Source organism: Rhinolophus hipposideros (genome assembly GCF_964194185.1).
Source record: "Rhinolophus hipposideros genome assembly, chromosome: 3".
Taxonomy (NCBI): Eukaryota; Metazoa; Chordata; class Mammalia; order Chiroptera; family Rhinolophidae; genus Rhinolophus; species Rhinolophus hipposideros.
This window is the reverse complement of record NC_138049.1, coordinates 69335544-69348610: the sequence shown is the minus strand read 5'-3', so window position 1 is coordinate 69348610 and position 13067 is coordinate 69335544. Positions and strand designations below refer to the sequence as shown.

At 36.1% G+C, this 13067-nt stretch overlaps 2 protein-coding genes across 3 annotated transcripts in view; both read left to right on the top strand.

Moving 5' to 3' along the window:
- The window catches only part of LOC308492878 (uncharacterized protein), a gene marked incomplete at its 5' end in the record, with an annotated part of 32082 nt that extends 28807 nt beyond the window's left edge, over window positions 1–3275 (top strand). The window contains one exon of the mRNA XM_081038339.1: window positions 3098–3275. The remainder of the gene's footprint in view (window positions 1–3097) is intronic.
- A 1046-nt stretch (window positions 3276–4321) lies between these two features.
- TTK (TTK protein kinase) overlaps window positions 4322–13067 on the top strand; it is a 35555-nt gene continuing 26809 nt past the window's right edge. Inside the window, exons 1-8 of one of the 2 annotated variants that reach the window (XM_081038305.1) lie at window positions 4322–4965; window positions 6130–6270; window positions 8598–8820; window positions 9179–9285; window positions 11688–11828; window positions 12473–12587; window positions 12753–12825; window positions 12919–13013. In XM_081038305.1, coding sequence (XP_080894431.1) covers window positions 6132–6270; window positions 8598–8820; window positions 9179–9285; window positions 11688–11828; window positions 12473–12587; window positions 12753–12825; window positions 12919–13013 — 893 coding nt within the window. In that variant the 5' untranslated portion in view covers window positions 4322–4965; window positions 6130–6131. Of the gene's footprint in view, window positions 4966–5991; window positions 6271–8597; window positions 8821–9178; window positions 9286–11687; window positions 11829–12472; window positions 12588–12752; window positions 12826–12918; window positions 13014–13067 lie in introns of those variants that run through there. The other variant, XM_081038304.1, reaches the window with a different exon arrangement.

Sequence of the window (13067 nt, the reverse complement as noted above, 5' to 3'; positions counted from 1 at the left end):
TGGTGTCACATTTATCCCTATACATTCCATGTTGTTAACTTTGTCTTTATTCTCTTCTAACATATTTGTCTTGCTTTAATTAGTATGTGCAAAATTAATAATCATTATTTGTATATGTTTGTCACACAGATAAAATACATAGTTTAAAACAAGACCAAGAACAGAGTTCTGAGGCCTTCCACTAGGGGTCAACCTCATGTTCTCCTCAAATTCCTAAGCAATGTTCTTTGAGAATTATGGTCTATAGAGTTGCAGAATCATCCCACATTAACAGCGCAGAGCTTACATGCTCCTCTCTTTTTCAGAAAAACAATAAGAGAGTCTTTATCACTTTCTTTGCCAGAGTTAAGCTATTCTATATTTCTGGCCTTCCCTAATTTTAGAAAAAAATCAAAATGAGAATTTAGTATATTCTATATGGGTTGTTCTTAATGAATCACGCTGGTATCTAGAGATCTCTGCTTCCAATCAATTCTATAAGCTACTCCAGAATTGGGCTAAAAGTTCACATTATAAAGACCTACAACTTCCAAGTGCTACATTTCTAAAAAGAAACATTTCTCCATTTCTGATTTTCTATCCCTGTTCCTGTTTATCATGACTTTCAGAGACTGCCAACAATGTTTCTGGGACTATAAAGTCAATTTTTTAAATATTCTGTTTAGTTTCTCAAGTATATTACACAGCTATGTGAGTTTCCGTCTGATAGCAGAGATTGAAAACATGGCTAAAATAAAAAAAAAATAATTCGCGTCAGATAATTTGAAATTTAAACGCCTTTTCTATATAGTCTCACATGACAAGAGTTTCAACATATTCATTTTTAAGATTGCCAGTTTGAATACTATTCTCCATGTTGGAGAAAAAATAGGAATTCTACTTGTCTTTTGTCATTTGTTAATATAATCGGTTGCTTGAATAACTAAACAATATCTGATGTCCAAGTAGTGGTCCCAAACTATCACTGCTGCTTTTCTTGTTCAGAACATAATCTAACCTGTTATTGCTGTTTTTCTTCATAATCTATGAAGTGCTTTGTTGTCTGTCCTTGGCATTTTTTTTTTCTTTTGGGTAAGGCTTGGTCCATTCTGTGCTATGTAGCTTTCCTGACATTATTCATTCAGGCTCTCACCATTCTTATAGGTTCACACCATTCCTATATGCACCAAAATTAGGTACACTAATAACATATTATCCTTGAATAAATCACCAGAAAGCAGTGCATAACTTATTACATGCCGTGAGAACTACATTTATTATTAATTAGAAATTTAACCTCTGCACATGCACAAAGTAAATCCAAGTATGGGGAAAAGTTTCTGAAACTAAAGTTTGGGACTTAGTGAACTCATAACAATGACTTCAATAATTGAATTATAAAGGCAACTGTGTTGACAGAAAATCATCAGATTAGCAAAAAAAAAAAAATGATGATTAAGCCAAAGTTACATGGTTCATGCTTTTATTTATGTAACAAACAAAAAAAGTGAAACTTTCCCATCTCAACATAAAATCAAAGTTCTTTAGTGAATTGTATTGTTTTATGGAAGGCTTGCCTCTGAAAATAAACACGTTTATTCACTGTAAGATGAAGCTGGTTTTAAATCAAATGAGTAATTGTAGTAATATTGAGTAGAACAACTTCACTTCCTTATTCTCTTTGTTGGTGGCTCCTCATTGGTCTATTATTGCAATGGCCTCGATGAGCAACAGCTAAGGATCAAAATCTATTTGGATAGAAGAATCATAGGCATTGATTCTGCGTCAAGTAGGAGAGCTATGGACACCCTACAAGTAGAGAACTAAATACTACAGTGAAACTATTCATCCCAATATGGTATATTGTTACATGTCTCACATGTATACAATCAATATAATACTTATCCAAATATTGTATCTACTGTTTCTAGACAGCTTGTAATGATATTCTCTGTCAATAAATAGTTGCTGAGTGTGTGTAAGACACAGTACAAAGATTTCTTGAGCATTTACAAGAAGTATAAATGGTTAAAGCTTCCTCCTCAAGAAGTATACAAATATGTTTTATATATTTCTTGGAAATAGGATTCTGAAATACTCTAATTGTCATAAAGGTTAGTATTTAGCTAACATTGACTGAATGCCTACAATGTAGCAGACACCATTCTAAACACTAAGGATATTTTAATGAACATAGTAAACAAATTCCTGCACTTATGGAGTTTACATTTTAATAGGGTAGGCGGAGGAGAGTTAAATAAATAAATACAATAAACAGGTCAGATAGATAAAACTACAGGATTTCATAGACCATTGCGGTCCTATGGACATACAGCGGAAGCCACATATGTAATTTTCAATACCCAAATTAAAAAAGTAAAAAGCAACAGGTAAAATTAAATTTTAATCTATTTTTTTTTTATTTTGGAGTAATTTTTTATTTACAGAAAAGTTTCAAAGATAGTACAGTTGGAGTATACCCTTCATTCAGTTTCCCTACTGTTAAGATCTTACATTACTTTGTACATTTGTTCAAATTTAGAAACCAACACTGGTACATTACTGTTAACTAAACCTCAGCTATTTATTATTTGGATTTCATCAGTTTTTCCATTAATGTCTTCTCTCTGTTCCAGGATGCAGTACCACATTGTATTTAGTTGTCATGTCTTCTTAGTCTCCTCTGGTCTGTGACAGGCTATATTAATTTCAATAATATATTTTGTTTAACACAATATGTCACAAATATAATTTCAAATTATAATCAATATTTAAAAAATTACCAATAACATTATTTTACATTATTTTTTCATACTAAGTCTTCAAAATCCAGTGTGGTACATATTTATAATTACAGTATATGTCAAACTCAGACATTTTCATAGGAAGTACTTAATCTGCATTTATAAAATTTACATTTGAAAAAGTAGATTCACATACCTGGATTGTTCCAAATATACTTAAACGTCTTCCAATAATTGTACTTAGTATTCATTTTTAATTTTTAATTAACTTTAATTAAGGTTAATTTAAAAATTCAATTCCTTGGTTGCACTAGCCATAGTTCAAGTGTTCAATAGCCATATATGACTAATGGCTACCATATTGAACATTGCAGCTCTAGACCATTGTAAGAACTTTGGACTTTTATCCTGAGATCAAGAGCTCTGATGGGTTTTGAGCAAAGAAGTGACACGATCTGATTTAAGATTACTCTGCTATACTGGAGAATAAATTGAGGTGAGGCAAGGTCAGAAGCAAAGAAGACCAGCCAGAAAGCTACCGCAATAATCCAGGTGAGTGATGAAGGTCCCAGAGAATAGGGTGGTAGCAGTGGAGGTGCCAGAATTCCAGGAATAGCTTATTAGATCTGACACTATTTATGATTAGATTAGACCTATTAGATCTATTTATGATTAGACACTATTTATGATTAGTCAGGAATGACACCAAAGTTTTTGGCTTAAAAATAGAAAAATGAAAGTTTCCTTTGCAGAGATTTTGTAAGAAGCAGGTTTGAGAGGAAGAGGGAAAAATCAGGCACTCAAGTTTTGAACATTTTGAGTGTAAGATGCATTTGAGACGTTTAAGTGGAGATGTTAAGTAGGTAATGGGTATATGAGTCTGGAGTTCAGGAGAAAGAACTCAGCTGGAGACATAAATGTGGGAGTCATTAACATATAGTTGGTACTTAAACATGTATGACTGAAACAGATCACCAAAGGAGTGAATGTACAAAAACAAGTGTTAGGGTGAGGTTATCAGCAGCAATATTTTCAGAAAAATGAGTTTTGAGATCAGGCCCCTAGGAGATCAACAAGAATTGGTGAGATGGAAAATCCCTTCGGACTAAAGCCCGTGTTAGATGCCAAGTGTGCCAAGGCGGTGATTAGCCAACCACGATATACCGTGTAGCAAATCATTTTGCTCTACTGAAGCAAAAATACATAGCCAGCAGGTACGGACAGGTGCACTAAGTGACAAAGGGCTTTCATGCTAGCCAAAGCTGGGAACGCGAGGGCTCTGAGAACAGCTTTGTGTTAAATCAGTGGCAGCTGCAGTTCATTTCCTACACATACACAAAAGAAAACCTGTCCTACCATAGAGCATGTCAGGATGCTGATAAAACAGACATCTTGTTGTCCTGGATCACAAAGCCACTTATCAGAGCCCCGCACCCGAGTGGTTTACTCGAGAGGTGACCTTTCCCAGAGGACACTTGAGCCCTTACTTGGGACAAGCTCGGAGGGCGGGGCGCTGATAAGCCGAGTTCAGACGTGTCAATCGTGATGGGCATCGGAGTTCTGCGCAGAATTCTGACCAAGGCAAGGACCATGGAAGCACTCAAGGGTAGAATGAGAGCACAAATGGGAGCTCAAGACGAAGCACTGAGATTTTTGAGCTGGTGGCAGGGCTGAAGGTAGCTCTGTGAACCAGCAGTTCTTGCCACATCCTCCTTATGCTCGGCAGTGAGGAGCGTGGAAGACGCAGGCGTGGGGTGCTGGTCGGCGGGAAGGACCAGCGCACAGGGCACCTTTCAGGTCCAGATGCTGGGAGCAGCGTTTCCGCCCCTGTTCTCCTCTCAACGGGTGACTCTGCCCAGGAATGGCTCCCTCCCCGAAAAACACTTGGTCTGGTTAAACTGGAAAGTGCAGGAAAGCCGGCTCCCGGCGCCGGGGGAGTGCCAGCGGAGAGGCAGCGAACCCGGACTGCAGCGCTGCGCAGGTGCAGATCGGGAGCTGACCCTTCCTGGGCGGGACTTGCTGGTCGCAGAGGGAGGGGCGGGGCTGACGCACACCAACCAATCACAGCAGACGCTTCCCCTTGGCCAGCACCGACCAATAGGAGGCCGCGACAGTAGCGGCGGGGAAATTCAAACGTGTTTGTGCAGAAGGGTTCGGATTCCATTTTTTCTTCCCACCTCGGCTTTCTGGCGGTGAGTTCGGCCTGTCAAGCGCACGGGGAACGGCGGCAGCTCGCGGGACGGTAAGTGGTGGGGGCGAGGCGGGAGCGGCTCAGAGCCGGGTAGACGACGTAGGGCGCGGCTGAACGAGCTGCAGGGGGAGGGGAGCTCTCGCCGCCTCCGCCAGCCCACCGGGTGTAGCCTGAGATTTTGTGGAGGATCCAGGAAGCAAGCGGTGGGTGTAGACCTCGCTGGGAAGAGGGTCTGGCGGGGCACCTGGGGAGAGTTTGGGGACCCGAGATCGTCTCCCTAAAGACACTTGTTCTGTTGTCTGGTGTTTGAGAACAGAGGGAGGAGATGGTGGCTGTGTTCTGACAGTTACCTTTCGAACCCGACTTGAGGAGTTGATATCTAGATGCCCACTTTATCGCCCCTTTTCATTGTTGAAGTCAAGGTCAGTGGCGGCATTGATACCAGCGACACTGGGTTACCGGGTTGATGTTTGAGAATTACAGAAATGAGATTGCCAAGAAGACTGCAGACTCTTTGTTGACCAAGCATTACCACGATGCAGATGAGCCAGTGCTTGGAATTATATGAATACAGTAGTCTTGGTGTTAGAGGGATTAAGTTAGCAAATCATTCCTTCTGCCAGATATGCGCAAGCACAAGCCTGCTGCGATCCCTCTTATCCATAAAGGGCTGCGCTGGTGTATATATTCCGATACGAAAGCCTTTGCGTTGTGCAGGTTTCCTCACATAAAGCAGGTGAATAAAGGAACGGCTATTCACATTACCAAAAGGATTCTTTATGTCTAAATGTCACTCACAGAATCCAAACAAACATTCCATCACATTGTTTTTTTTTTAAATGGCAGAATTTGCAGATGACCCAGAGAAAATAAATGAAAAAGAGTGAATGGGAGGTGTTCAGTGTGTAGAAGAAAAATGGAAAGCTTTAAGGGCGGACAGCAATGTCTGTGTCATACAATGGCTTCATGGAAGTTGTAGTGGGAAGGAAACACATACTCAGCCTATTGGAAAGTTTGCTGGACAATTTTCAAATACGTGCAGTTGTTTTTGTGCACATAGCTTCACAAACACTACCTTAATAATATTTGCGTTAAGATGTGTTCATATAACTAATTCTTTAGTCTTCTGGATGCTAAAAGGCTGGTTGCAAGTTGTTTTTTTCTTTAATGCTAGTAAAAATAAGAATTATGACCAGTTCAGTTATTTTTTCTTAGAAATGGAGGCCGAGGATTTGGGTGGCAGAGAATTGACAATTGATTCCATAATCAACAAAGTGAGAGATTTTAAAAACAAATTTAAAAATGAAGACCTTACTGATGAGCTAAGCTTGAATAAGATCTCTGCTGATACCACCGGTGAGTTGCTTTTTTTTTTTTTTTTTTTGAGTGCTCTCTAAGGTAAAATTAGAGTACTGTACACACTTTTGTATGGAAATATTCCCACAATTTTCTGCTTTCTGAAAAAGGAAACATTTATTACAGTGTACTCAGAGGTAGTTTTCTTAACTCTTCCATTATTGTCAGCTGTTATTTCTGCTAATATGCCTGCCATCAATAGATATGCCATTTTTTTCCATTCCTTTCTTGCAGCAAACTGAGAAATCCTCACCAATCGTAAAATTATATATAAATTCAAAGTCAAACATTTCGTTTTTTATTTGGAGAGTGTTCCTATTAGTCTCTTGGCCATTTTTTCCTGTTCTGGCTCCCTCTGTGCCAACCACAGAGATTTCTCTGCTACCTCCTCTTTATGCCAGACCACCTCCTACCCTAATGTCTTTTCTCTTGTCCTCTGCTGTGAACATGGCTCCCCCAGATATCTGCCCATTCTTACCTCCTTAAGGTCTTTGTTCAAATGTTATCTCAGAGAGCGCTTCCCTCACTCACCTATTTAACAATAGCAACTTGCTGGGGTGAGAGTGTACCTCCTAGCTTCCTTTCCTGTACTGTTTTTCTCCATGGTACTAATTACCTTATATCTGATTTACTCATGTGTTTTTCTCTGTGTCCTCTGCTAAAAGTTGAGCTCCATGAGAGCAGTTTTTACCTGTTTTGTTATATCTACACAGCTGATAATGGTACCTGGCATATGGTAGGCACTTAAATATTTATTGAATGATGAATGAGTGAAAATGCTCAAATTTTAATACCTAACCTTTATGAAAACTATTAGCTCAGAAGCCTAAATCTTTACTATATTTCAGATTGTTATGGTTATTTGAAAGATGACCTTTGGATAAGTTTGTCATATCTGTATAAGCATTAAATGGATGAGGAATTGAAAATAAATGGAAGAACCTGTAATCTAGTCATAATGGCAGATCATATTCACTTAAAACATCCCACAAACTATTTTCTGTTTAAGCACATTCTGTGTTCCACCATACTTTGTTATGTGTACTTAACGCTTAAAAAAGCTTGTACACTAAAGTAGATGGATCCTTATTTGAAATCCTTAGCTCACTTAAAGCTGCAAATACCTAAGATATATTGATAATTAGGATTATTATATTAGATGGATTAATTATGTCTAATTATATTAAATTAAATATTGAGAAAAATTCAAAGATGCTTAAAATCATGGTTTCTAAATGAGAAGCATTTAAGAATCCACTGTGCTACATTATAATGTATTTGACAACAAAGGAATACTAGCACAATAAAGACAATGCTTTAAGTGTTGAGTAGAGGGAGAAAGGGTACTCAGAGTCACGAGGAATAGATCTGTAAAGACTTTTTTAGACACTGCAGATTAATTTGTTAGGAAAGGAATGGAAGGTAACACTGGAAAATGAAGTTAAGATCAGACCAGATTAAATGTAAAATAGAAAAGCAAAATTATGAATGTGCTATGTTTTAGTAGAAAGTAGAAACAGTAATTTTGTTACAAAAGTAAGGATTTAGTCCTTACCAAAGGTAGCTGAAACCAATGGAAGGAGTGATAGTTTCTCTGAGAAGGAAGACTTTAATAATGTTTAGTAATGACTAAAATACCGTATATAGGAGACCTACATTAATTCAAGTTGTTTTTTTAAAAACATTTAACACTAAAGAAAGTAAAAAATCACAATGTGAAAATTACAGGGAAACTTGGGTAACTTGGAAAAGAAAATGACCATATCAGTTGCTTACCTTTTGTAAACTGGTTTTGTTTGGTTGGTTTATAGGTTTGAGTTATATGGAGATAATGTTGGATAAAAAAAGGTTATGATAGGACTGGGATTATAAGTTTCTAATGAATAAGTTATTAATGAATTTTCTAAGGAATTTGGTACAGGTGGTGATGGGAGTTTCCTTTGAATAGTTAGAATACTAAAGTAGAATTATACTATTACAGCATAAAATTTTCTTAAGACTATATATGTTTTATTAAATGTATTTAATATGTTTAATATTAATTATTTTAATATTTAATTTTAATATTAAGTTTAATATTAATAAAAAGCATTTATTTCCATCTTTTTCCTTCAAAATATATAGCTTTTTGGGTAAAATTTACCCTCATAAATGTTATATATGCAGTAAAGGAGTTGCTTACATTTACACAAGTTGTTAATGTTTTTAAGAAGTATTTTAAGGGGCTTATGTACATTGAGAGTATAACTAATTTATAGGAAAAATACAATTTGGTGTTTGTTTTCATGTCTTCTCTTTATTATGGCATATTTGTTTCTTTTATTCAGATAATTCGGGAACTGTTAACCAAATTATAATGATGGCGAACAACCCAGAGGACTGGTTGAATTTCTTGGTCAAGCTAGAGAAAAACAGTGTCCCCCTAAATGATGCTCTTTTAAATAAATTGATTGGTCGTTATAGTCAGGCAATTGAAGCCCTTCCTCCAGATAAATATGGCCAAAATGAGAGTTTTGCTCGAATTCAAGTGAGATTTGCCGAATTAAAAGCGTAAGTATTAGCATTTTAACTCCATTTAACTAACTAAATCACAATATGTACTATGTTACAAAAAGGTAAACTGAGAACATGTCAAGATTACTTGTAAGAAAGTAAATATTTTTTGCGCAAATCCTTTTGCTTATAATTTTCAAGGAAATAATGTTAATTTTCTTTATTATACATATTTCCACAAGCTTCCTATTCCTGACTCAGCCTAAAAAGGTTTTTAAAAATAACTTATTAGTATTTAATTTTATATATAGAAAAAAACAATACTTCATGTTTTTTGGAAAATAGATGAGGAATTATCAAGCTTAGTTTAGCTGTGTCCTTTTCTTAAAATTTGACTCTGAAATCTTTATTACAGTATTCAAGAGCCCGATGATGCACGTGACTACTTTCAAATGGCCAGAGCAAATTGCAAGAAATTTGCTTTTGTGCATGTATCTTTTGCACAATTTGAACTATCACAAGGTAATTTGAAATATCAAGTCCAAATTTTAAGTAAAAGAAAGCTTCCTATTATAACTTATATCCTAATATTAAATCATAGATATGAAGTAGGAATCTGAGGCAAAAGGCATAAAAGTTGACCAGAGGAGACAGGAAGAGGAGGGTGGGATGGGGGAAGATTCCCACCTAAATAGAAATGCAGAGAGTATTTGTTGTACTAGCTCTTCCACTTGTAAGGGGTAACCTCAGGAAATATGCATGGACATGGTGTTTGTGCTTAGATTCAGGAAAAGTCAAAAAGAAAGTGGCTTCTTTACTGAGTATTTGTAGGATAAGGATATAAGATATTTAAGCTAGAGCTTAGGTAAGCTTTTCTTATGCTATAGCTTCAGAGCATTTCATAGCACTGAAATATACATCAAAATATAATTGTAGCATTAATTGGTCGTTCCCCTTTTTAAAGAAAGAAAGGGAGGGAGGGAGGGAGGAAGGAAGGAAGGAAGGAAAGAAGGAAAGAAGGAAAGAAAGGTAGGAAGGAAGGAAGGAAGGAAGGAAGGAAGGAAGGAAGGAAGGAAGGAAGGAAGGAAGGAAAGAAGGAAGAAAGGAAGGAAGGAAGGAAAGAAAGAAAAAACTTGTAGAAGCTTTTATTTCTTGCTTACCTGATTCTTTGTAGTATGACCTTTTGGATAGGACCAGTGCAGTCTCTTCCCACATTTTTAGCCTGGCCAATCATAATCTTTTCTCTTTATCTCATTTTCTGGGGCCTCTGGTCCACTCTCAGTCTACCCTCTTGACTATGTGTTCCTGTTTTCCCTCAGCCTTGTTTCTGCTCTATCCCTGATCCCATTTACCACCAGATATACACATGACCATTATTGATTTGGCTCAGCCAGAATCCCCATGATGGTGCCCAAAGTGGGACTCAGTCAGTGGAGAGGATTCTCAAGGACTGAGATTGGAGAAACGCATTGTACAAACTCAGGAAGTGATCTGAGAACGCTGAACTTTACAGATGATTCCTGAGTCTTAGTTACCCGACCCATCTCTAATCTATCCTCTGCACTGTCATGCACTATCAGGTGACGTTTTAAAAAATCGTCCCTTTCCTGCCTAGGAAAATTGATTCGTCCTTCTTGCTTGTTAAAGTAAGTTTGGCAAGGCCTTTTAAGATCCTCTATTTTTCCTTCATTCTACTTAAGAAATTTTTTGAGGTATATGGTCTATCAACAGCAACTATAAACTTTATATCTTTAGAACACATAAATATTGAAAATACTGAAAATCTCAAATTGTGACCTGTAAAAAAGAAATGCACTTTATCTGTACCACTGCAATGTAGTAGTAGCCTCAAGATCAAAATTATGATTGTTTTGAACAGGGTTGATAAACAGGCTTTCAGGAAATATGCAACATCTCTGAAATCTTATGTGCAGTTTGTGTGTATGTGTATTTTTATGGGAGTGGAGGACATTCCGTAGTTTTTATCAGAATCTCAAAGGGGTCTATAAGCTTTCTAGTTCCTGGTTCATATCTAAGCCTTTTTTTGTTTGCTGTCCTAAAATGGTCAGTACATGAAATTCTATCACTACTCTCAATAAATGTACACTTAATCACTATCAAATATATTTATATTCTTAAAAATTGTAAGCTGTCCGAAACTAGAAGCTATTTCTTAATCATTTTTATAACCTAAGTGCCAAGTACTTTGATAGCATAGCTCAGTGGCTCCCATAAATGTTGAACATATTCTATAAGATACTACATGATGTGTACATTTACTATTTATAAACATGATACTGGGCAAAATATATTGGGTAAGTTTGCAGTTGAAATCAAATTTGGTAGTTTATCTGTAGTCAAAAAGGTAATTGTAGTTATTTTTGCATTTCTCGAATAGTGTTGTGAAGTCTGATATCTAAAGATTAATTTTTATCATTTTTTTTATAAGAATACTTTTGATGGAGGATTTCCTGTAGCAAAAGAAGTCAATCTTAATGACTAAATGACATGAATGATAATTGTTATATACATTGTAACAGATTGATGCTCCTTGGACTATTATAATATCTAGGGGTTAGTTTTTCCTTTTACTAAATTCCCTGAGGTTCCTGAGTATTTTTGTTGGCCTTTGCTGTCCCCAGTTTGTAACTACTTTGTTACACTTCTTTTACTTCTGAAAATAGTCAGTGGTGTTATACTAATGCATAGTTACATCAATTACATATTACAGAAGTAAACTATTTGACATGAATTATTTATCAGAGATGAGGTTACTTTTTTGCTTATGAAATAAAGCACATGAGCCATGGAATACATGTTTTTGCCTAAAGCTTTAAAAAAATTTTTCCCAGATCCTGATGAATAAGTATCTGGAGAGTGAAGATTGCTGCATTAAAATGACAGTTACTTTTTTACTTTGTTAGGTAATTTCAAAAAAAGTAAACAACTTCTTCATAAAGCTGTAGAATGTGGAGCAGTGCCACTGCAAATGCTGGAAATTGCCATTCAGAATTTAAACCTCCAAAAAAAGCAGCTGCTTTTGGAGGAGGAAAAGAGTTTATCAGGTAAATGTATTAATGTGTGGTAATACTTTTCTGTGGTAGATTGCCTATAAAAAAGGATTCAGGATAATATTTTATAGAAAAATGTGATTTTTGTAGAATGGTCAAGATCTAAGTTTAAATTTCAGATTTAAAGGAGGTGAGACATTTGGAACTAATAAAGTTTTTACTACGCATTGGATATTTTATTGTTGATCCAACTCTCACTGGTAGCACATTAAAAACAACTGGGTAAATGGGGTCAAATAAATGGTGATGGAAGGGGAACTGACTATGGGAGGTGAACACACACTGTGATATGTAGATGATGTATTATAGAACTGTACACTTGAAACCTATGTAATTTTACTAACCAGTATCACCTCAATAAGGTAAAAAGAGAAAACACATACAACTGGATCCAAGCAGTAGAATCACTTTTTGCTTGTAGAAATAGGGCATGTGCCTTTACTCTGGGGAAACAGTTATGTGATTATGAAACAGTTATGAAGTTTAGAGAATTATCTTGAACATCTTCATGTCTGAGTATCTTATTTAGGGACAGATCTGTGAATTGGTTTTTTAAATAGTCTTATTTGTGAGATTATTTTTTTGTGTATTTTTTTATGTCTTTACACATTTAATCACAATTTCAATTTTTTTTACAGCATCTACAGTATTAACTACCCAAGAATCATTTCCCAATTCACTTGGACATTTACAGAAAAAGAGTGTCAGTTGTGATTCCAGAGGACAGACTACGAAAGCAAGGTTTTTGTATGGGTGAGGAGACTGACCAGTTTTTTAAATACTCATCAGACATTTATATTATCTGTACATTCACATATATATGTTCATGTAATAGTAGTAACAGGGTTTAGCAGTCAATGGAAATACATATGTTAATATTATTGTTTTAAACATTGGGGATATTTTCTTTCTGTTTAGAGAAAATGTGCCCCCTCAAGATGCAGAGATAGGTCATCGAAATCCCTTAAAACAAACAAGCAAAGCTAAACGGGTAAGTCAGTTTTAATCTACTTTGATTAAGGTGGTAGTGGTGAGGTTTTTGTTTATTTTTTAGTTGGTTGCTTAATCTTTCTAACATTTTCAGTCATGCCCATTCGGAAGAGTTCCAGTTAACCTTCTAAATAGCCCGGATTCTCATGAGGAGACTGGTGGTTCAGCTGTCCCAAGTTTTACGAAAAGGTATGTTTGGGTTTTAATTTTTTAATTTGCTTTCAGTATTTGAAGATTGGTAAC